Source organism: Maylandia zebra, linkage group LG23 (genome assembly GCF_041146795.1).
Source record: "Maylandia zebra isolate NMK-2024a linkage group LG23, Mzebra_GT3a, whole genome shotgun sequence".
Taxonomy (NCBI): Eukaryota; Metazoa; Chordata; class Actinopteri; order Cichliformes; family Cichlidae; genus Maylandia; species Maylandia zebra.
The window spans coordinates 5,570,079-5,594,627 of NC_135188.1; the positions used below are offsets into that span (position 1 = coordinate 5,570,079).

At 40.1% G+C, this 24,549-nt stretch overlaps 1 protein-coding gene across 1 annotated transcript in view; it reads right to left on the reverse strand.

Annotated features, from left to right (window-relative positions):
- The window catches only part of hcn2b (hyperpolarization activated cyclic nucleotide-gated potassium channel 2b), a 40,079-nt gene extending 15,833 nt beyond the window's left edge, over window positions 1-24,246 (reverse strand). The window contains exons 1-4 of the mRNA XM_004554911.4: window positions 23,138-24,246; window positions 21,331-21,754; window positions 16,897-17,058; window positions 7,761-7,979 (exon numbers count right to left, since the gene is read on the reverse strand). Coding sequence (XP_004554968.1) covers window positions 7,761-7,979; window positions 16,897-17,058; window positions 21,331-21,754; window positions 23,138-23,985 — 1,653 coding nt within the window. The 5' untranslated portion in view covers window positions 23,986-24,246. The remainder of the gene's footprint in view (window positions 1-7,760; window positions 7,980-16,896; window positions 17,059-21,330; window positions 21,755-23,137) is intronic.
- Between the last annotated feature and the right edge of the window lie 303 nt (window positions 24,247-24,549).

A 24,549-nucleotide genomic window follows, 5' to 3' on the forward strand; every position in this document is an offset into this window, starting at 1 on the left:
ACATATAGTAATGAATTACCTTACATAGGTACATGATAAAATATATGCCATGTCTTAGGTAGATCGCCCACTTTAATGAACAGCATAATGAAATTACACCTGCAAAAACAATTTGATGCTTCCTCCTCTTTCTTATGTAAACTAATTTTAATCTCCATCTCTTTCAGTCTTAATTAATTGCCTTGGGTCTTGGTTAATTTAGCATGAAAGGCCAGTACTAAATGAAACCTTACAGGTTGTCTTCCTCAGCCATCTGCTCAGATTTTGAGCATATGCTGAAAGTCAACACATAATCCAAACAACGACAAAATGGTATCTATAAAATGGTATATACATAATGAAGGGGGATTGAATGTGTCCTTCATGAACCTGATTTAAAAAAACGGTTTAACTTGACAAATTCCTTCCCGTTCACCATGTGTCAGTAACAATAAAGATTACGCCAACTTCCATAATATCTGACTCACTCAGTCAAGCGCAGGGATAAACGGGAAGGCTCCAATTAAGTGTTGCCTGCCCAGTGATTCAGTATGTGACAGCTTCAATTAAACTAGAATGACAACTCTCTCGCGAGCTTGCTTCCTCGTTCTCCTACTACTTGAAATTGGTTGGTGAAGAAGCCGAGCTTTACTGCCTTTCTGATTTTCGCAGCATTAGACTCAGATTAGTGACTACGTCAGTCAAAGTTAGCAGGACAGGAGTGATGTTCAAAAGGCCTCATGCTTGAAGAAAAAGATGTTTATAAGTGAACAAGAAACAATTGATGGTCTCTCATGAGGATATATTAGGAAATGATGTTGTGGAAATGCAAAAGAACAAAGGGGAAAGATGGCCGGTGGCTGTTGTTTGAACTCGGTTAATGCTGTCAATCATGCTGGATAACAGAGACAATAGAAGGTGTATGAAAATCCAAGTTCATAGCCACATCCAGTTAATGCACACTTACAAATGTAATACTTGCCACTTAAGAGAGCAAGTTTTAAAAAAATTGAATACAACAGGGCTTGTTTTGTTTTCAAGTCTCAAGCAAAGATCATCATAATTTTAAAGGATTAATCACTTTCCTTGCATGTCTCTGTCAGTTTTACCTTTTTCTTTTTCTTTTTTATCCCTTATTCAACTTCTTGTGTGTATTTATAGTTTCCCTAAATATATCTGTGCATCTGTTTAAAGATTGCTCTTTCATCATTGTAATTGCCTTTGATTGTACAAACAAATACATCCACGTCAGGTGCAGATGATATGCTTCTGAATTGTAGTAATAATGGACTCTAAATTTACAAAGTGTGCCCAAGGAGAAAGATGACACTGAAATCAGGTTCTTCTGTAGGACTTGTATGAAGCAAAGTTTTTTTTTTTTATAAAATTAAGTCAGAGAGTCTGGAGGTCATAGCTGCAGAAGTTGCACAGATTTTCTATTTTTTTGATTGGCCATAAAGCCCTAGTTGGTGGCTTGCAAGCATGATGCATGGCTGTCACTGTAAGCTGCCACAGAGGGAAAGGAGAAATTGAATTGGTGCTCGTATTAATGGGCCATGTCACTGAGAGTCATGGCATGAGATGTGACGGTCTTATATCTGTCTGTGTGTGAGCTGTTCTAAGTCTATAAAACCTAAGTCAATTTCAGCTGTACCCTTTTAGCTTTTGACTGAAGAGTGGAGACAGACCCATGGGTTATTATCATTATTACTGTTACTATAATAATAGATTTTAACATATTTCAAAAATTACACCGATAACACTGATTTCTTAATGGCACATAAGACTAACAAAATAGGATTACACATGATTATATCAAAGGATATAATTTACATTTTGACACAGATTCGCACCGCCTTCATGGATTTTTACACAAGTTTAGGTGTATTCATGGATGTTTAATTGATTACAGAAAGACTTTAACACGGAACCAGCAGAAGTCGCTGTTTAGCCAAACATTCGATAATGAGCGTCAACTGCAAAGGAGAGTCTGGCATTTCTCACTTTAAGCCTTGAGAAGTGTCTGTGAGCTCCACAAAGGGCAAGTAAGTGGATGCTAAGTAAAAATATTTTTGGGGGTCAAACTTCAGATAATGTAGATCTGATCTATCACATGCAAGAGATGGGTCCCAAGTTGTCCAGGTCAGGACTCAATTGATTGTCTAGGTTATAAAGTGAGTAGTTCTTGAAGTCGCTGTTTGATGTGTTAAGGCCAAGTGCATCTCTGCTCATCATGTGAGTCCCCAGGGGTCACATCTTCCTCCTCTCACCACTGTTTGGACACACTGCTCCGTGGCTCTTTAGGGGAGGAAGTGATGGGGTAGGAGGAGAGGGAGTACAGTTACATAAGGGCTAATGCCCTCTGTCCATGTGCGGTGTCCACTACCAGATGGTGTATTGCCCAACAGTCAAGGGCGAATGGACACATAAAACAGGGGAGAGATGGAAGAATGAAGACGGGAAGAGGGTTTTCAAAGATCCAGGGTCCAAGCACCAAAAGAACACTTCATGATATTTGACACTGTAAAAGTCAAAAGAATATCATCTAACAATTAAATAAAAAATTAAAACATGTTCTAAAATATTTATATTCTACTATTTTCTCTCTAAAATAACAGCAAATATCTGTAAAAGAATGAGACACCATTGTTCGGAGGTCTTGAGCAACCCCCCATATTGTTATATTTTGCAAGAACAATGGTCAGTGAGTCCAGTGATACATTGAAATATAAGCAAACACAAATACAGTATTTGGTTTGCGCAATTCTTATAACAAACATGAAAGTCCATGTTTGGTTTGACCACCTTTATTCTTCAACACAGTCTAAAAGCTCTTAGGATGTTGGCTGCCTTTTGTTCCGTTCTCTGTCATGATCCCACGTTATTTCTATAAAGTTGAAGTCTGGGCTCCTGGAAGGCCAGTCCATGACTGATAGTGTTCCATTGTGTATGACTTTACAACACTGGTAGTGTGTTCGAGAAAATGAAGGTGCAGTAGGCATATTCCAGACGGGAATGCATGGTGGATCAAAGAAAGATGGTACATTTGCGCATTCAGAGTTACATTGACAATATCTCTAAAGCCTCTAGTTGAAATGCAGCCCCCAAACATGATACGGCCTCCACCGTGTTTTACAGATGACTGTTGTACTTCTCCCCTGACCTCGCCCTCCAGATGCATCTAGTTAATTCTTTGCTAAGCTGTCTGTTATGTGTAGACACAACATTGGTTCATCCCAAGAGTTAGATCCTTTTTTATGTTAAAATGATTAAATGGGGAGTTTGTATTGCATACTGCGTACTGCAAACACATGACGGACTATCATCATGTGACTATCACGTGGCCAGAAGTTCACCTCAGTGAAGTTATGAAAAGAAATAGGCAGATACACTAAATTTAAACCAAAATTAATGTTTTAAAAATTGAATTCAAACATCCTGACAGAAGCAATGGCTCTCTGGATCCATAGTCTTTGCTGTGAGCGGTTATCATTAAAGGTACTTTGTAGTTGCCATTTGCACCCAGCAACCTTAGATCTGTAGACTGCCCCACTCAAAGAAATCCATCACTAATTCAGCACCATCTTTTAAATCCACTTCTCAAAATACACTCCCGTAGACTTGCTTTTATGTGATTGCCTTTTGATCTTGCCAACTTTTAACCTTGCGATGCTTACCCATGCATTTAAAAAAAAAAAAAAATCTAATTTCATTTCACAGAGTTGTTTTTCCTTTTGATCATGTTTTCTATTTTTATTTCCCAGCTGCATTTTATTCTTTATTCATTTGTCTTTTCATTATTTAATTTTTGCCCTTTCTGCTTGCTTGTTATGAATTTTGTGAACTACATTTGGGCAATTGCTATTTTCAACGTTTCTCATTTTTGTTGTCATTATACTACCTCTTCAAAGGAGGTTATGTTGATTCTGCCCATGTTTGTCTGTTAGCAAAAAGCCAGAAAGGTGATTTCAATTGAATTTGCTTTGCATTTTTTTTGCCTTATTGGAATCAGTACTACACCACTCCCATTTGTACCTCAACACATCTTCGACCACCTTAAACTTTTTTCACCCTTTACTGAGCTTATTTGGTAGACATATACATGCTACTTTATTGTGACTGGGTTTCAGTTGGGCTGTTTTTTCATTAATGCCATAAATCTAAATAAGGCCATCTTGCATTAAACACAGATTACAGCCCTTTCTCTAACAGCAACTCAAGAGATACTGGGGAAAAAAACAGAAAGGGGAAATGAGAGTCTGACTCCATGCTGCAGTCTGCTTTGTGTCAGTTATATGTTTCTGTGTTTTATTAATGCTGTGACGTCTGTAGCTTCAATTCCTGCCGTCTTTCAGATCCACAATTCTTCCATGATGCAGAACAGTGAAATAATAAACAGCACAGCTAAACAGTGCAAGGCTGGACCGAGCCAACTTATCCAACATCCAGTCATTCGTGACTGTTTGTTCATCATTAACCACTGAACTAAACAGTGCATCACAGCGGTTCATAATACGTCCTGCCAACAGATAACAGGCTGGAGACAGAGCTATGAGCTGGAACTCGCCAAGCTGACAAAACAGATTCTTTTTGTAGGATAGTCTAAATGCTAGCAACAGCATTAACTTGTATTGACATAACACAAAGTCAACAGTTAGCGCTTGCATGCTGTGTCAAGACAGAAATGTCATAACTTCCGCACTAAGCATCTTCTCCTGTTTGCATGCACTGCCCAAAGAGAGATGTGGATCTGTTTACTGTGGGATGGAGTTTGACATGCTGGCATTTTTCTGCTTTTATCAGAGCTGACATATATTGTTTGATTATTGGTCTGTTTATAATTTGGATCATAAATAGAGACAGTATGTGTGAGATAAGAGGGGGATGTTGTGTTAATGGGAAAGTGGTCATCAGTGCTTCCCAATGTTTTCTTTCTTTACAGCATATCCCTGTCAGATGAACAGTATTTCAACCAATATTTATATCTATAAGTAGTTTTATGGATTATGTGAGCAGTGTTTACCTGTTTTAAAGTTCTAACCTCTCTCTTAAGTATTTAAATGTTTTATCACTACTTTTAGCAAACTATATCTGCTTGCTTCAGTAAGTAGCTTTAAAACAATTGTTGGCATTGTGCTGATGTTGCAACTGGCTCGGGCTGATAGGAGGTACAGGGCAGTCCAGATGTAGCTAGTGGCAAAATCACTAAGGGTCAGTTTCATAGCAGTGTTGCTTTAATGTTTTTGTCTCCTAAAGATAAATGTGCAGACAGTGCTTACCACGTCTTAAAAGGAAATAAATGAGATGAACAAAAACATGCAATACGTTTCACCATATCATTATTTATTTAACAAAGCACTGAGCTAAAATGCAGAAGCAGCCGTGACTCAGGACCATTGTGGAGGAATTGTACCCAACTTTTATCTAGGTTTGTGAGCATTCATTTTTGCGCAGCTCTCTACCACAGCATTTCAATCTGGCTGAGGTCTAGGCCATAGCTGCACTTGTTTTTTTAATGTATGATATGCTATGTTTGGTTTTTGCCAAACAGAGAGGTGTGCGTTATGGCCTCTTTAGTCTTGTCTGTACAAACGACGTTGTTCTAGAAGTGTTGTGGTTAGTTCAGATGATGCTTTACAAATATAAGCTGTGCTTTCTCCTGGAAACCCTTCCTAATAATAATAATCATTTATACTTCTTCAGCCTTGTTGGCAATGGCAATTTTATTCATGCAATACATATTTCATTATACGCCAACTCAAACACGCTAAGTAAGGCTTGTAGACTCCGAGCTCTTGGGCTTTTCGCACTTTACCTGGGTGTAGGTTGAATTTCCTAGGGCGTCTACTCCTGGGAGGACTGGCAGCTGTGTTGAATGTTTTCCCATTGTAGAGTAATTAACTTCAGAATTGGCAATGGCCTTGCAACACTTTCCATATTGATGAGCAGCAGCAGCGATAACAGATTCTTTGAAATTATTATTATTATCTTTCCTCCATCACTTTGTGTCAACATGTCTGAATTCTGCAGAACAGCCAAAACTCTGTGTTTATAGAGATCCTCGCACTTGCTAATGATCAATTAATAAAGTGAGTGAAAATGATTTAATTTCATTTCATACACTTAACAAAGTTACCAAACACTTTATAAAGGAATAAAACTGTTGATTTCAAATCATTTCTTTATTATAATTCATTGTTTCACTTTTGGTAAATGGCCTGTATTTGTATAGCGCTTTACTAGTCCCTAAGGACCCCAAAGCACTTTACACATCCAGTCATCCACCCATTCACACACACATTCACACACTAGTAATGGCAAGTTACATTGTAGCCACAGCCACCCTGGGGCGCACTGACAGAGGCGAGGCTGCCGGACACTGGCGCCACCGGGCCCTCTGACCACCACCAGTAGGCAACGGGTGAAGCGTCTTGCCCAAGGACACAACGACCGAGACTGTTCGAGCCGGGGCTTGAATCGGCAACCTTCCAATTACAAGGCAACCTCCCAACTTTTGAGCCACGATCGCCCTATTTTACTAAATAGGGTCAATTCTGTGACCGTGCAATGTTTGCAGTTTATCATATCTGTATGGATCGGTATGGGATCAGATAGCATGAGACATCTTCACATCACCCAGTATCTAAGGAAACTAACAAGACACAGAGCACCAATAACACTGTCACCATTAAGAAAAAGCAGGAGCAAGCTCCCCTCCATGGTCTGCAGAGTCCTAAAGCTTTGATCTGCTGTTGTACAGAGACGACAGACTGGCTGAAGCCCAGTGAGCTGAACCCATGAATATCGAACTGATAGAGCAGAAGCTGTCCCTATCAAAATAGGTTGGAGCCAAATGAGCGACCCATCTCTGTTCATTAGTATGTGATAACCTTATCCATGTTGCTGTAAGGCACAAACTGTGACTTTTTATTTCTTTTTGGAGTCTCCTTATGAGATCAGAAAGGAACAGAGGGACCCCCTGATCTATGCCACCAGTGAGCTAAAGATAGACTGTGATAAACTCAACCCCCTTATTTTTTGTTGTTTATTTCAACAAAATACTAAAAATTACAGTATCGCTTGCAGTACAACTTGCTAACTCAGTTATGCTGTTAGATTCACCACACTGGTAAAGTGGAACTAAATTAAATTTTGCTTGTGTTGCTAACACCTGGGATAAATTGAATTTAAGAAAAAAATATCATCAGCAATCCTTTCCAGAAAAGGGGTCCCAGTAATCCAGGATAATCCACAAAAACACAGTCCACTGTTCTCAGGCAGATTATTTCCTCAGAAGGGAGAAACTGTTCCAAAGATGAGTGCAGATAGTGTGGTTTGAGGATTATTGATTTTAAAAGACATAAAATAAAATGTTTTAAAGTCCTGAAAATACGATCGAATATCAAGGGAAATAAAAAGCAAAACAATTATTTTGTGAACTCGCAAAAAAGTAGTTGTTTTGAGGGGGTCAGAATCTTCATTATATATCATCACCAAGCTGATTTGGCAAACGCCCTGGGAAACATTTGTCTATCCTAGGACTACAATATGCATTTTTATCTCACTTTTGCGTCTCCATCCACACATGAGTAAAAAATCTAGTGTCTCACCTTTCATGCAGTAATTAAACAGAGGCATTACAAACAAGAAAATAATACTTTTGTTAAAATATTAATATTAATACCAGCTTTAACTAACTGTCCCAAACATGTCTGCTTCACCTGAATTCCAGATTTTCCTTTTTTAAATGGTGATACACCAACGGTGAGTCAGAGCCCTACCTTTTCTTGGTACTGACGTCTAGATGAGTCAAGTGACTGGATGAGCGCGGTGGCATGGCCGATGAACATGGCATAGCAGGTGGCTCCTACAATCATACTGAGCATGGTCAGCCAGATGTCCGACATGCTCTCTGGGGCTTGTCTTCCATATCCAATGCACAGCATGTGGCTCATGGCTTTAAAGAGGGCAAAGGAGTACAGCTCGCTCCATGTGTCGTTCTGTAGAAAGAGATATGAGGGTAAGAATCAGTTTAGTAAACAAAATATAAGTTAAAGAAAAAAATATTGAAGAGATTGGAAAGAAATAAGAGAAATCAAGATCCTAGAATAACCTCCACTTTCATATTTTTGGTTTCATGCTTTGGCTTTGACACCTGAAACACTCTTCTTATCTTCTTTGCTGAAGATATACTGTTCATACACATTAGACTGATGCAAGAGAGGGTGAATTAAAGAATGAGTCATCTAAAGAGTAAGACATTCCTGTGGTCTGTGGTTCCGTGTGTGGTGATTGTTTCAGGTTTAGCCCAATCATCATCGTTGAAAAACATCCTCTCACCTTGGCTACGCAGAAGAAGATGGAAACACAGTGTTTGGTTAATGAGGAGCTCATACATCTACCTACTCCAGTGTGTCTTTGATTGGTTCTGGCACACTCATTCTACCTTAGGGTTCATTAGAAAGCCCTCCACAGGCACTACTGAACCTCACATCCTCCCCTCAAATGGTTGTATTCTCACACATACACACATGTACCACAGTATGTGTGTGTATGTGTGTTTCTTCTGCGGCTCCTCAACCTGTCAGCCACTGATTGACTACACATATTTTTCTCTGGCATTTGCATTAAATTTAAGATTCAAGTTCTGCTAGTTTTGGAAGAGGTAAAAAAGGATGTACTGGAGAAGGAATGCTGTCAGGTCTTTATAATTTAGCATTTTAAAGGTGATTTGGAGGAATGCAAATAAAGAAGATGAAATTTCAAAGGCACTTGGTCTCAAGGGATGGGGTTTACCAGAAACTCTTGTGCCCTTGTGTCACTCGGCCTGCTGATTTTGTTTAGGGAAATAAACAGAGCTGTATAATCTGATGCAAAATACTAAAAGCAGCAGTTCTAAGAACCATCACTATGTCAGCTTTGTTATTTCTACACAATACCACCTTCCAACTACAATACTTCCTTTACTTTAATTCGTAAACATTAATCATTAAGCACATTAAAATAACAAATATTATCTGCAAACCCTGAGAATATATGAAAGTGCAGAGTTTGAGACTAATTGACAAATTATGGAGGTAGTGTGTAGGCAGTCCATTGACAGTCTGTGAGCAGACTGGTCATCTTCCTGCAGTGACTGCCCCCAGTGTCAGATATATATGCTACAACTTGTCTGCTATGTTTTGTTCTGTTGGTCCATCAAAGTGAAATCAAGTGTTGGGAACAATAAAAAGTGTCCACTGCAGCGACTGTCTGTGCTGTAAATACAGATTTTTTAATTTCATCCTTAATGGTTTCTCCTTTTGCTCCCTTCCCTCTGCTCCCTTCTCAACCAATCAGCATTTGACTGCAACACAGCATTATCCGTTTCAAGGGATTTTGGAGGACTGCACAGGAGCTCGGTTGCAGTTGCTGAAAACCCCTCTCGTAAGCGCTTCATAGGCAAATATCTCTGCAAATGGACACAACCAGGCTAGCATAAATTAAGCATAAGTCTCCCTGACTGCCACAGGTGGCGAACAGACGTGGAGTGGCCATCAGCATGTGGGCCACATTGCTGGTGAATAAGCAGCAGGAGCAGGGAGCCCCAAGGTGTTGAAATAAACACCCTCTTTCAGTCAGCTGCATGTATCTGCCTGTTTCCAGCTTATTCTCCTATAGTCAAATACATGTGTACATTAATATACAGTACACACTGTATTTCAACCGACAGAGCTTCACCGCAATATAAATATATTGCGTTAAGTCATCAAATGGAATTTACATGTGGCATGGCTACTGGTGCCAGACAGGCAATACCAGAAGTATTTCAGAAAGCGCTGATTTAGTGGTCTTTTCAATCATAACCAACAATAAGGTTTATACAGAATCATCTGAAAAAAATGAGTTATACAGTGAGCAGTGGGTCGCTGAACAAAAACCCTTATTTATGTCATAGGACAGAGGAGAATGGCCACATTACAGGAAGGTAAGTGTAACTTAAATTACCACTCATTATAAAAACATGTCAAACCTTGAAGCAGAGAGGCTAATGCAGCAGAAGACCGCACCAGGTGCCACTCGAGACTACAACTGACCCTGAGTTTGCTGTGACATTAGAATGGTATATGTAAACAACACAAGTGAAGGCCACATTGGCTAAAGATAGGAGAAGAAAGTGGAGGAACAGAAGAAGAAGAAGTATGGGGGTGGGGAAAAAAGTCGGGGATGAAGCAATCAGACATGCAGTGTCTCCGACTGCTGCATTTGTAACGACAGACAACACCTGAAAGACAAAACAGAGGGAGGTAAACAAAAAAATACACAGTTTTGCTGTGTGTAAACTGATGATGTTGAAATCTGCAGTTGTTTAAAAATGGCTCATCCACCTTCTGGAATGATCTCTCCAAAGCCCCGAACTCAACCCTAATGAAAACTTGTGGATTATCCTTAAAACCCGGATCAGTGCCAGGAAACCGACCAAAGAATGAACCCTGTCAATTCAGTCAAGAGGGGTGCTCAAATATCCAGCTAGATTTATGCCAGAACTTGTTGATGGCTACCAAAACTGTCTGACTTGTGCACCAGATTCATTTTTTTTTTAGTCATTAAAGATGAATGCTGTTCAATTATTCCATCCTGGAAAAAGAACACTTCAAAGAAATCGTTAAAAGCCCAAACATTACCCTGACATTCATGCCCATCATGAGTGGATGTAAACTCCTGATCACAAATCTATGAAAGTTAAACGTATGCCTGAGGTTTTGGCTCACAGGGTTTACTCGTACATATGCTGACACGTGACAATCCTCCTAGGTAACAGTGAAAACAGAAAATTAGGAGAAGCATCGTGGGTCCTCTAAACACACAGCAAAACTCATTCTGAGGCATACGATGCTTTAGAGATAAAGGTGGCATTTCGTGATGCGTGCTATTTTGCAGTCTTGAGAACAAAGAAAGTGAATAATCATGGCATCCTCAGTGTTGAACTGTTCGCTCGCATGTGACTGCATGACCAAGAAAACCCTCTGAGACGAGAGCAACACACACACTGACCAGCTGCAAGCAGTTAGCATGTGTTCAAGTTTGTGATAACAAGTGATTAAAACTGACACAGTGCACAGCTGTCTGTTACTATTGAAAATTACAACCTTCATAATAACACAATAAACTAATTCTACAGAGATACCACCCTATGTGAGGGTGGGGAGTGAGATGGGTGGGACGAATTAAATTAGCGCTTGTGTTCATTTTATTCGCTATCAGTCTTCACTGAGCAACGCCGATGATCGCTAATTGTACATAATACATTTAGAGGAGAGCACAAAGGGAGTATGGGACATCTATGATGCACGATGGCGTAATTATAGAATAGTGGGTGTACGTGCATGCTGGCACACCCGGCTGGGTGTACGAGGTGTTTGGCTCACAGCATCTATTCAGCTGTATGAGTGCTGAACATCTCTTAAACACACTGCAGTCCCTCTCTCTGAAAGTCTACAAGTGACAGAGGGAGTTTGGTTTGGTTCAAAGAGCCTACATTTAAAACTTTAATATGTAAAGTTCCATGAAAGTGCTTGTTAGCAATGTAAAGATTCATTATTTAGAAGCAGTGGGTCCATGTTTGTATTTATTATTCAAATGCAAATGAGTCCAGAAAGTTGCAAGATGTTTTGGTGTCTGCTTGAATTACGTAACAGTATTAATTAAGAACGCTGACTGTAACAGCACAGCGTAATGTGTTTGATTAGAGTGTTCATGCATAAAGCTACTGTAGCTTCAGCGTGTCAGAGATAAATGATGGACTAACGAGGAAGACGCCAGATCAGATGAACGCTAAATCACAGGTTTTAATTTCTAATTTTATTTAATTTCTTTCCTTAATTAAACTACAAGCTTTTCATTCAGCATCAGGTGTGGGGCAAGTCACCTAAGGGTGAACCAAATGCAGTATTTTTTTATTTTCTGTTATTTGCTTCACTTACATGCTGTGATTTTACTTTAATATTCAGAGATTTTCCACGATTAAAGCCTGACGTTTCTGGGGGGAAATGCAGCTATTCCACAAAATTAAACTGGCGTCACCAATTTTGTTTTGTAAAAATGTAAAAAGCTGACGGACAAGCACAGCAAATATGATTCAGTATCTTTAATGTTTTTAAAATCCATATGAACATTCTTGAAATATTTCAGTGTAAACCAAACTGGTGGGACTGACATCCCCCAAAGCCATACTAGCCATCTACTAGTACGGCTACAATTTATAGGAATAGCCCATTAAAGGAACGCTTGTGATGTATGTGTCAATAATTCAGATTTTATGTTTCAGTCTGGTTTATTGAAGTCATACTCCTGTGTATTGTTTAATTGACTTTGTTGAATGTGAAATGAATGCCTGTAAATTATATGTCCAATTGAAATGATCTGTAAGAAGAATTTGCCTCTGTGGATCGAAGCTTCCTGCTCAATAAGCTCTTATTATTGGATTTTGGGTTTATTAGCCTTTATGTGGAATTTCTCCTTTGACAAATATGTGGAGGGAGAGATTCAGAATCATATTCACAATGAAAAACCCTCCACACAGATAAAAATGATCCACTTACTTGCTGGCTATGCAAGCAATATTTAATCTCTTCTCTTTAGCTCTCTCTCTCTCTACATATATATATATATATATATATATATATATATAAAACTGATATAATGTTTGTATTGTATGTGGACGGGAGAAGATCACAGCTGCCATCTATGCGCATTCAGCAAAACTGAAAAACTTGCCATGCAAGTCTAAGTTTTCTGAGGTTACAAATTACAGGTGGACTACAGTGATTGATAGTACTTTAAGTTCGCACGGAGTCTTTGCTGAAAAGAAATAAGGGTTCAGTCAGACCATCGGGTCCTCTAACAAACCCCACCTGCGTGGGCTGTATCATTTGGAGGATCCGGTCTCTAAAGTGAGATGCAGCTGTAGTATTCACAACTGCTGTTTGTGTGCAGCCATGTGCATCCAGAGATTCTGTCTAGTTAATGATGCAAGCTGTGGCCATATGAGTCAAGCCCAAAAGCATCTATTCTGTTCTCGACCAAGTACAAGTTTCAAGTTCGGTTGTTTAAACACTGACAATAAAAAGGAGAGGAAGAATAATTCTGCAGGGCTTCGAGACATTTTTAAGAGACATTTGCTTTGCTGTTTTGTTTTTTAGCCTTGGTAGCAACACAAGTCTGTGGATGACAATGTGATTAGTCACTCTAACAAATGGGTTGGGCCACAGTTGTCTTCCCCACCCCACAAAAGGAACTACATTCTCAAACCTATGAGATTTCTTAGTTAACTCAGCTCTCAGTCTCTGACATGCATTGTACAATATGATGCTATAGAAGGCATATTCTACTTATTTATACTGATCTTAAAAACTGAGCTGAATTAAAGGAGCAATCAGTCTCATTTTGGTGTGCAATTTTCTTATATTCATCTCTCTTTTTGCAGATAGGTTTCAGAAAAATATAAGTATTCCAACAATTGCTCATCCTAAGCATATTTCAAAAGCTTTTCCTCCCACATTTAGATTTCTAACCAACTATGGGATACACTTCAGGTTACACTGAGGTTTGTATTTATGTATTTATTTTGAAGTTTGCCTTCATTATAAAGTAAAGCAGCAAAGAGCATTCACTGCTTTTTACTACACGGCTAAAAATGACAAGACAACTTTTCTTCATAAAATGGGGTTGGTTTCACCGGGGCAACTTGGCCCACAAAGACTGCAGCCCCAACCAGCCCGTGAGGCTGTTTTTTCCTTTTCTATTTTTTTAGCTAGCTACAACATGACTTGACCTTGCAAGAATTTTTAATCCTCTTCAACAAAAATACATGTCTGTGGGCTGCAACAGTCACTCTGACTTAAAAATGCATTTAATTAGCTAAACTTTGTCAATTGGTTTCTTAAAGTCTCTCTGTTGTATTGCCTGCTGTAAATAGCACCACCCACTTTAACTTTTCTTAAAAATCTGTACCAAATTAGCACTGAGAGTGGCTGTCAGGTCATACACAGCAGTTATTATTCACACACATATGCAACATTTCCACACACAGACCTCACACAGTAACTGTCCATTATTTTTATATGCACTGACAGGCCTGTTTGCCAGTTCGGTCACTTCAGAATGAATGGAGGGCCTCGTTATCAACTTCCAAAGCATGAATGTTTCTTGAAGTGCATCTCTGTGTGCCTCAATACAGTGCAAATGCATAAATAGGTTCTCACAAATTGGTGTTCTGTTGCAGTTACAGCAGCTCTTCTGCTTCTCCAGTTATAAAGAAACGCAGTTCATTTTTGATGCAGAGAAAGAAGTCGAGAGGAAAAGAGCGTCTTTATTCTAATGCCATTGATATAACAGCCAATCAGGCCAAGGGAGATGGGACAAAACCACCTGTCATCTTTCACATAACAGAGAGTCACTTACATAACAGACCACGATCATCCGGTCTCTTGATCACTCTGCAGCAGGAGCCTGATTGTCGACTTACAATAAACACCACTGTCTGCTGCAAGAGTATCTTTTCCCTTATTGAGTGTTAAGAGGCAGAGATGAATACACTGCAGAAAAAAAACAGTCTGAAGGAGGATATTTTGACTATCACTTAGTTATACTGTACTATATATCACATGCACACAAATCTCAGCCAAACACAACACATCTATATAAAGGGACATGCATAAAAATGCACATAAGAATAGCTACTGAAGAAACGAGTCCCATGTTTTTCTCAGGAATGGCTTTCTTGCCCTATTTCCATAACCCTAAGTGCATGCATGACGCAGAGAGCAAAACAGGGTGGAGTCCAATAAATGTCCAGTGCAGGCAGGCAGCCTGTCAGCCCGAGGAGGCACGAGGATCATTTAACGCTGGATCTCTTACTCAAAGCAGCTCTGAAGAAGATGTGACCTTGATTACCCTGAAATGGCAGTGACAGGGCACACCAGGCAGCCACACCCACATGTGTGCTCGCTGGCATTATGGCAGCGAGCTTGGAAAAAGGCACAAGCCCTAAACAACACACGTCACTCTGGAAAACTGAATGTATAAGGAAGGAGATATCAGCGAAAGAAGAAGTGGGGCATGAAGGATAAAAGAGTCACTGAAAAAGCAACATATAAAGCAATTTTCCATACATACAAATCCATACATTCAAGAAAGAGAGATAGAGGAAATAGGATGGCCAGAGATGAAACTAGAAAGAAAGGGATGGAGTGACAGAGAAGTAACAACAATCTCCCCTAGGGTCAATTGGTGTGAGATCCATCTGTTCCTAGAGATCACACACACTCATAACAGAACACACCTATTCATGTAAACACCATAGCACCATAGTACACAGTGTATTTCAGGGAACTGAATGCCAAAAATCTCTGTGCCAAAATTAGAAGGTTTTCTTCCAGCATATCAAGCATTTCTCAGCTGCAGCAGAGTCAGCCAGTGCCTGACAAAAGCATAAAGAAGGAATTATCCGGTATGCTGAACTTCCTTAGGAGAAGGAGCAAAAGATGTAATGTTCCCCATAAAAAATGGTTTCAAGACAGTTACAGTTATGTGGAGAAATAAGCATCCGGCAGCCAACCAATGACGTCTTTTAGCTCTGTCAGATAATTCGATGGTTTCTAGGACTGTTGATATTGCTGTCAATTAATTAAGATTAAGACTATTTTTTCTGTTTTCTTCCTGTAGTCAGCCCCTGCAATGCAAACTGTCCTCTATAACTCAATCTATTTACACCCATTAGAGCAGATCTCTTCCTCCTGCGCTTGCATGCAATCTGCTTCACCAGTTTACTTACAGCTGCTCACAAACCAATCATCACCTCTCTGTTAACAACATTGCACGCACACTGTACAAATCGCAGAGTCACAGCCATTCATTAAGCTTATCATCTCAGCTGCCGTATCCAAAATATCCCTTGAGTACTTCATACAAAATATTTAAACCAATTCTAATGTTTCTCTCTTTTTTTGTGGGACAAACAGGATTGACACTGACACTAATGCTTCCTTGAAACCACCACAATTCTTTTTCTGTTTGCCAACAAACATACTGTATGTGTGAAAGTGAATATATGTGTGAAATACAGTTTTATGATAAAAGGTATTTGTATCCTCTGACTTGTCTGTGCCTCCGGCCACTGCCACTCACCACCTTCCAATCTGTTATCTCCAAAGCAGAATGACATGTGAGACTGGATAAAGGGATTAAGTTCAAAATGATAAAAACCCAAACAGTATTTTTTGGGTGTTTCTCCTCTTTATTTGTCCACACTTGTGATTAATCGTGCAATTTAAATAAAATAGAGACAAACAGAGGCTGTTCTTTAGTCAATGTTATAAGGTTTTGTTTTATAGCTTAGACAATAAGTGCTTTCCAAAATGAACAAAAGTTTAATGATTACTTTTCATTAATTATCCAGTTGGATTAGAAGATAGTGTGTTTCAATACTAGCTATCAATTTCTTTTTACATTTATGTATGCATTCATTTTATTAATTTATTTTTTCTCATGCATGCCAGCAGTAATTTTGGTGAAAACCTCTCCTAATGGTCTGTCTTCCAACAGACAGCTAGAAGCCACCTGCCACCCAGAAGGAGGACAGGACATTTGACAGGACAAAGAAAGAAGAGCACACCTAAATTACTGCATGAGCTTCTATATGAACTGAGTGACAGCAGCATGTTTTCTTTCATCCACCTCCTACTTGCCGTACACTGGCGTGTCTCCTGGGTTTGACTAGTGGGGGGTTAATTGAAGCTGAACGAAAGCTCCCAACTCCAGTCTGAATAAATAAGCTGTGTCACCACGCTAGTTGTGCAGTGAACACTTTTCCTGTGATTGTCTAACTTACGATCGCACTGAACACAAAAACATACACACAGAGCATTTTTTTCTTACCACCATCTTGTTGAGGGAGACCCAGCAGTCAGATGGAAAGTCCTGCAGCATGGGAACAAGAAACTGGAGACAGCCATCCCAGTGGCACAGCAGTAGCATCATACCAATCAGGTTGAATATTCGCACCACGGCACTGGCTAGGTCATAGGTCATGTGGAAGATCTGTCAGGAGCAGGAGAGATGGGACGTGAGGGTTACAGATTTGGAGAGGAGGCCAGAATGAAGCCAGAACTGATGTGTGAGCAGAATGAAAAGTTGGTGTTTATAGCGATTGAGCGAGAGTTGAAAACAATGGTAAACACTACTCTATCGGCTCTCACAAACAGCACATCCAGCATGTTATCATTCTGCTGATAGCACTGGCAACAGTGATGCTGTGGGGACTATATAAAATAGCTTTAACTTGTGCACAATTTGCACAGTTGCAAATCCTGATCCACTCTGTAGGACAATTATTATATTATATTTTTTTAAGAAAATAAATCATACTCTTGCAAATTTAGCAGATTCATTTTGGGCACGTGGTACAGCTTAACAAGCTGTAAAATTTCCAGAAATGAGGAAAACATAGTTTTCATATGTAGTTTTTTTGTTGACGCTGGCAAATTAATATTCACATTTAGCCATGCTAGTTATGTGCTAACCTCAAAGGTTTACCTGAACACAGTAATGTGAGAGCAGTGGGAGTGAATTATTATAGTAAAATATAGCACTTCTGAAGCTGTGATGGAGAAGAGGTGACTGACCAAACTGCTCTCCATCACAGACAATCCTGCCCACTATGAGCAACACTTACTAGGCAGGTAGCAAAGCAACTTCTCTAACAAACTGATTGAGCTCTGCTGCCACAAGGAAGGATATAGGCAATCTTTCATACCACATGCTATCTATCACTCAATATATCTGTCTGGCAGGGAATCGTTCGCCAGATATTTGTATTGTTATTAATATTATTAACATTATATTTATAAATTTTCTGTTGATAAGTTGGTTGACAATGAAACATCTCTGTTATTAAACATCGCTCTCTCTCGCTCTCTCTCTCCCTCCATGGCATGCAGCCCAAAGTCTAGTTAAGCTGCCCATGTTCTTGCAATGGAGAGGTTGCTACAATATCCACAAACTGAAAGGAAGTTTGGAGAAAGTTTTTTGTGAGTTTCACACTCATACAGGAACCTTTCACACCAGAGGTTGTTATTCATCTCTTGCTAATATACAAATATCTATTAGGGCAGCTTTAGGTAACATGACGACCTGTGAGGAAGAACTTTAGGATTTGATATCTCAGTTTATTTATAGGTAACGTGTCTGTTAACAACTAAATTTATTGTTATATAAAATTTGAACAATTTAATGAACTATGATAACAGGTGGTATAATTTTGACCAGTTTTTTAGTAACTTATAAACAGCAAAAAACGTGCTTCGCATTCCCAGGCTGAGGTTCTCCATTATAACCAGGTGTGAGACCACAGGGCATGCAATGTGCATTCATGATAAAACCTCATTAGATGCTGATGAAGCTTTGATCAGCAGCCCAGGCCAGGCTCTCGCTGCTGTTTCTTAAGAAGCTCACCCCAGGTAAGAAGGCTAATTTGCGTGGAGCTGGTGATGTGGTCACAGCCTTGTAAACACCACTCACTATGGCTTGGCTGGCTATCTGCCAGGCCAAATTATCGTGGTTCGTGTGTGTTTTTGTGTGTGTTTGTGTATGGGTAGGTTTACAAGTATGTGGGGATTAGATCTTGAGAAATTCATCTTAAATGTGAACTAGGCCTTTGTGTGTGTTTGTGTGTGTATGTGTGTGTGCGTGTGATGACATGAAGGAGCCGCTTCTGTTTAGAATTTACAGTTTGGGAGCAGCAGGGTCAGGGCATGCTGTCACACATCTCTACACCTCAGAGGCCCTGCTGTCCTAAACATACAAGTCACATGAATATGGAAAACTGACACATGTTATACCCCAGTTGTTAATGTGCATGATCCTAGTTTAAATAGCTCTTGGACTTTTCATATGATTTGTGTTTGGATGGATAATGGCAATTGTATCAAAGTTTATTTAAATTCCTCCTAAATGTAATTTATAAAATGTGCAAAACAATTTCCTCAGAAATATGTAGCATTTCAGCTGTATGCTGCACATCACATTTTCCTTATCCAGTTCTAAAATGTCATCAGCACCTGGTTGTTTCACTCTTTTGATATATATTCATTTTTTCTCTTTACAGTAATTTAGTTTTGATCCCTTCCCCAGGCCTGCTTTGGGTCCATGTGTAATTAAATCAAAATCAACAAAAGAAACTACTTTCTTTGCACATTTTGTGTATATCCTGTATTGGCTAATGGCCTTGGGTCATTTAGAAGACGCAGAAAGGGAAACATGCTGTGAGGCCCTGCCCTGTGATTAGAAAGCGTTCCCATTATGATTAATGAGCTAGGACTAATGTTCCCCCCAACACCAGAACAGCACCTGGCCATGTGTCACTGTCACACCACAATCTGGGTCAAAGCATAGTACTGTGACTACAAGTCACAGCCTGAAAAACACAGATAAACTATTTGCTGCTTCTTTCTGTCAGACTGCTAAAATGCTTTTAGAGTAAAACTAGTGCGTATGACGGATATGAACCTTTTTATCCTTCCATCCCTGACGCTTATGCATTTGCTCTTGTCCATTCCCCATCATTGTCGAGCTCATGAAAAAGGCATCAACGCAAGCTTCCTGCTTCAGCAAATTGTTTTTCTCTGCTTCTGTATCACCAACATAGATGCATAAGCGATTTATTCTGAGATCATTCCACATAAATGGTTTTTTAGCACGACTGTTACCCAGTGCTCACCTCACCTCTGTACTGGCCTTCAATAGATCTATATGGTGAAATCATCACAATACTAAGACAAGCTTTTAGGAAACAGTGCTGCAGCGAGCGGACTTAAGCTGAGCTGAGCTGAGCTGGGCAGAAGAGGCAAACAGTTCCCCCCGTTTGGATCAGGCAGAGCAGAGCAGAGCTCAGCTGAACTAAGAGGATCAGGGCAGGGCCAAGTTGAAGCAAAGGAGCACTCGCGTGTGTGTGTTTCTGTGTGTGTGTGTGTACGCGTCTGTGTTTGAATGAGTAATTAGGGTTTTCGTCAAACCCAAATTACCACTGTGTAATCAGAAGAGCAGTGGTTATTTTCAGAGTGAGGGGACACTCATTTGATTGGAAGATGCTTGTTTAGGCCAAATAAGGAAGCACAAAGAAGCACACACACAGTCCAAGCTGTGGAATGCTGTGTTTATGTAAAATGGGGCCATATGATGGATGATAATGCACTTTTCTCTAGAACATTATTTCCTGATGCAATTAGAGATGCAAGGGGGTTTGCATTAGCAAGTCTTTCAGCATGTGGTTGCAGCTGTTTGATGCCTTAATTGGTTGAAATGCTGCAACAAAACATTTTTTACTATGTGGAAAGTTTTTTTCTTTCATACAGTTTTAAATGCATCAACAATGTGATGATCAAGTAAGATGACCTATAATCCACTCATCTTGGCTTGCTGCAGTAGAAAACTCTACACCTAATTTTTTGTGCCTTCTCCTGTGATACTAGAATGACTTATACTGACAGAACAAGCCACTGCACTGGAAACTGCTGCACAATTCTTAATTAGAGCCCAGTTAGATTAGTTTCTCATTATTAATGAGCACATTTGAAAGTGGAGGGGTAATAGTAAGCAGATCATCTGATCATAATTGACTAACTTCTGCATTACAGCAATAATCAATGCAGCTGTAGTGTCTGTCAGGTGTAGCAAACGTGATGCTAATGAGTTTTTTTTAGACATTAAAGCTATGCAGTAGTAGTAGTTCATTAAAAAACATACATAATTGTATGAAGAAGTTAAAAACTTAATATTTTCTTTTGATGCTTTTGGGAAAAAAGTCTTCCTCTGTAAGATTTCAGTAACAAAAAAAGACCTTATACCACAGGGGATGCATATGATGAGAAAATGATATGAAAAACAGACTGACCTACATTATGTTTGGACCAGTAGAAACCCAAGATGTGACACATCACATGCATCAAGTATTTAGTATTGATTAAGGGTTTATTTGAACAGTTTAAAAAGTAGGTAGGACCAAATGGTAGTCAGCATATGCTTGATCTATTTCAGGATCATGAGATAGTCCTTGTAAAAGTGGATTCCCTGTGAGCGACCCCTAGCCTTACAAAGTTTGAGAACCACGGAGTAAAAATCTAAAATAGAGATGTTCAGTGTGGAAGTTATGTGTTTCCTTTCAGTATTATCTGTTTATATAAAAGTGTTACATAAACTGTGCATTAGAACCCCATCTGGTCCCATATACTTACTTTATCCAGTATTTATCCAAGCTAAACTTCAATACTGAACAAAACTTTCCTGTTCGTATAGAAATGCTGTAACTCAGCATACCTCCTCCCACTGATGGATGTAACGGATGAGTCTAGACAGCCTCAGCAGACGCAGCAGACTGAGGATCTTCGTGAAGCGGACAATGCGGAGTGCCCGGGCAGTTTTGTACACCTCTGAGTCAATCCCCTTCTCCACGATGAGGAAGATATAATCCACAGGTATGGAGGAGACGAAGTCCACCACAAACCAGCTCTTCAGGTACTTCTTCTTGATCTTCTTGGGGTCGAGGATGATCTCGGTGTTGTCCTCGAACACGATACCAGTCCTAAAGTTGAGTACTAGGTCCATGAGGAAGAAGGTGTCAGAGACCACATTGAAGATGATCCAGGGTGTGGTGGTCTCATCTTTAAAGAAGGTGATGCCTACAGGGATGATGATCAGGTTGCCAACCATGAACATTAACATGGTGAAGTCCCAGTAGAACCTGTCAGGACGAAAGAGTAGAAGATGATTAAAGGTGCTTGTTTAATCCCAACACACGCAAACAAAGGGCAGTATAGGGCCATGTGTACAACTCTGAAATCTGATAGAGAAAAAGATGTAATAATAAAGTAATAAAGGAGAAAAATCTGATGCTATGCATATGAGAAGAGAAACCATGTCTAAAATCTGATGTCCAGACATTGACAGTGTTGCTACATGTTATGGATATCACATATCAGGAAAGAAGCTGATTCTGCTTGATTTATGATACGGGGTAAGCATATTTCCGGCCCTCTCTGTGTCATGAAGCAATGCACTCTCACAGGCTGAACACACTCAGAAAACTAACCCAATCCAAACTGATAAATCTTTCAAATTTTATGAAATGCCTGATAGTTCCTTCACTTTACCCCATTAACCACAACCATGCAAAGAAAAGACAACTAAAGCAAAAACAGCAGAATACCCTCCAAACAAGTCAAGTACAAACAACAACCAGAGCCCAAATCAATAAAGCAGCCTTCACGGCTGTGGTGTTGTGCACCATCACCTATTTCCAGTAGTTAGTTAATGTGACATTTATTGGTTTGAACAAACATTCACACAATAGCCAGTCACGCCACAGCATTAGGTGCTGAATTATGAGAACCTGTGTTTTAAAGATAATTCAGCTGGTGAACTGACCATGCGAGGCATCTATGAATATTCCTCTGTTTATTAAAGTAAGAAAATTGTGTAAGTATTTTTATATAACTTTACTCAACTTACCTATTATTAACTGGCAGATTAATTATGAACGATGTTTGTTAGTGTTGCAGGATAAGAGGAAGACACTGTGGCTACTTATATTAGAGGAACTAATGGAAGCGGCTGCTGAGTCATGACTTGAACTCTTGTTATGCGCATCCTGCTGTTGAGCTTTGTCCGTAAGTTAACACAATCAAGCCATGTATTGTTAATAAACAGCAGGCTTTACATATTTGATGGTACTCAAATAAGAAAGACAAGAAACCTGGTTTCCCCACATTTTATTAGAGGAGCTGTCCTCGGTGCTGAAACCAAGCACACTTTAAGACACATTTAGAGTCAACTTTGTGACACCTCTGGAATATGGAGCTTTTGTGTAAACACAAAATCTCCCATATGTCATCATTCGGTGCTTCAGGAATAGAGAAATAGCTCTGTTTATGATAGGGTAAGGTTCAACTTTTTCCCCCAGATAACCATTGAATGTTTAAAAATAGCATACTTATGTTCATATTCCCACAATCTTCGCATATAATGTTGTTTGACGTAAAGAATGGGCGCTGGGCAACATTCAAAAACACCCCTTTAGCTTCTTTACAGCAACACTTTCACTGACCTAACACAATTTGACCCATACCTGAAGTCGCTGTATGGGTGGATAATCCAATTACCCGCTGACTTTACGCGTTCTTGTTCTTTCTCCACTGCCTTCTGGCTGCCAAACATGCGCAGGGAGAATTTATTAACTCCAGGCTGAAGCATGGCACTAAACTGCCGCTGCATGTATGTCTGATTCCCCTTGGACTCTCCATCATCCGGCACTATCTGAGAGCCGTCCTCTGCTTTGCTGAACGTGACAGAACTTCTTGGCTGCTGAGCCAGTCCTTTACTACTCGGGGGGTTGGAGAAGGAAACTCTGGAGTCCTTTTTCTCCGTTGCTGCCGTCGTCTTGACCTCGGCCCCAGGCCCCTGTGTCAGGGACCCTGCTGAAGTGACAGAGCCGTCCATGCTCGCAGCCAGCTCCTTATCGTCTTCAGCTGCTACTACTCCATCTGCCTGCTTCTCCTGTCTTGAGATGAGAGAAGAAAGACTGCCTGAACTGGCCGGGTCTCTTCTACAGTCTCCGTTTTTATTGCATATCATACCGATGCCCCCCTCTCCTATCACGCCCGCCTCAGACACTGTGTCCCCTGCACTCCTGTGGTCTGACTCTGTGCCGCCAGCAGCATCCCTCTGGCACAACAGAGCAAATGCACAGCTGCCGCTGGGAGTAAAAGGTGTGGAGTCCTCGCCTCGCAAGAGGAAGAGCTCATTGTTGTTGGAGTTTTTTCGCACAGGAGAGACGGCTCCGCCTCCTGGCGAGAATTTCTTCATATTGGTCCCCCTGCTACTCCCATGATCCTCGCATCCAGCCGAGCTGGCTATTTGAAAGGGTCGAGCCTTCTGGAATTTGGGCTCCTCCTCGCTGTCCTCCGCCTCGTCCATTACAGGCAAACAGACACTTCCGTACCTTAAACCGGGCGAGACTGGGCGGCGGCAGAGGAAGGAGTGTGGACTTCAAAGCCTCCGTCTGCTTTCCATTCACATCACTTAACGGCGTACCGGTGGCGTTGCTATGGCTGCAACCTGGCTGTTGTTATTGTGTTTGTGTGTGGTAGAGAGAGGGAGAGAGATAACAGCTTTACCCTGGGGCTTCAACCACCTACAGGTAGCTTTCAGCCTACTGAAGAAAATGTGCGCACAGAAGAAAACAGTTTTGTCAGACCTGGACACAAAAAGTCAGTGAATGCGATTTTAAAAGTGAATTCTTACTAACGAATTAAATAACGCACAAATACATTTTTAGAATAACTCAAACTTGTGTGAATGGAAAACTATGATGATTTAAAAAAAAAAAAAAAACTTTTAATATGCAGTGATGGCCTGAGCAGTTTTACATCAAAAGGAATCATCAGCGAGTATCCCATGCTGCCATGCTCAGTTGACCCAGTATCAGCTCAATTCTATCTAGACTTTCTCGGAGTCTGGCAGCAGCGTCTGCCTGTTGCT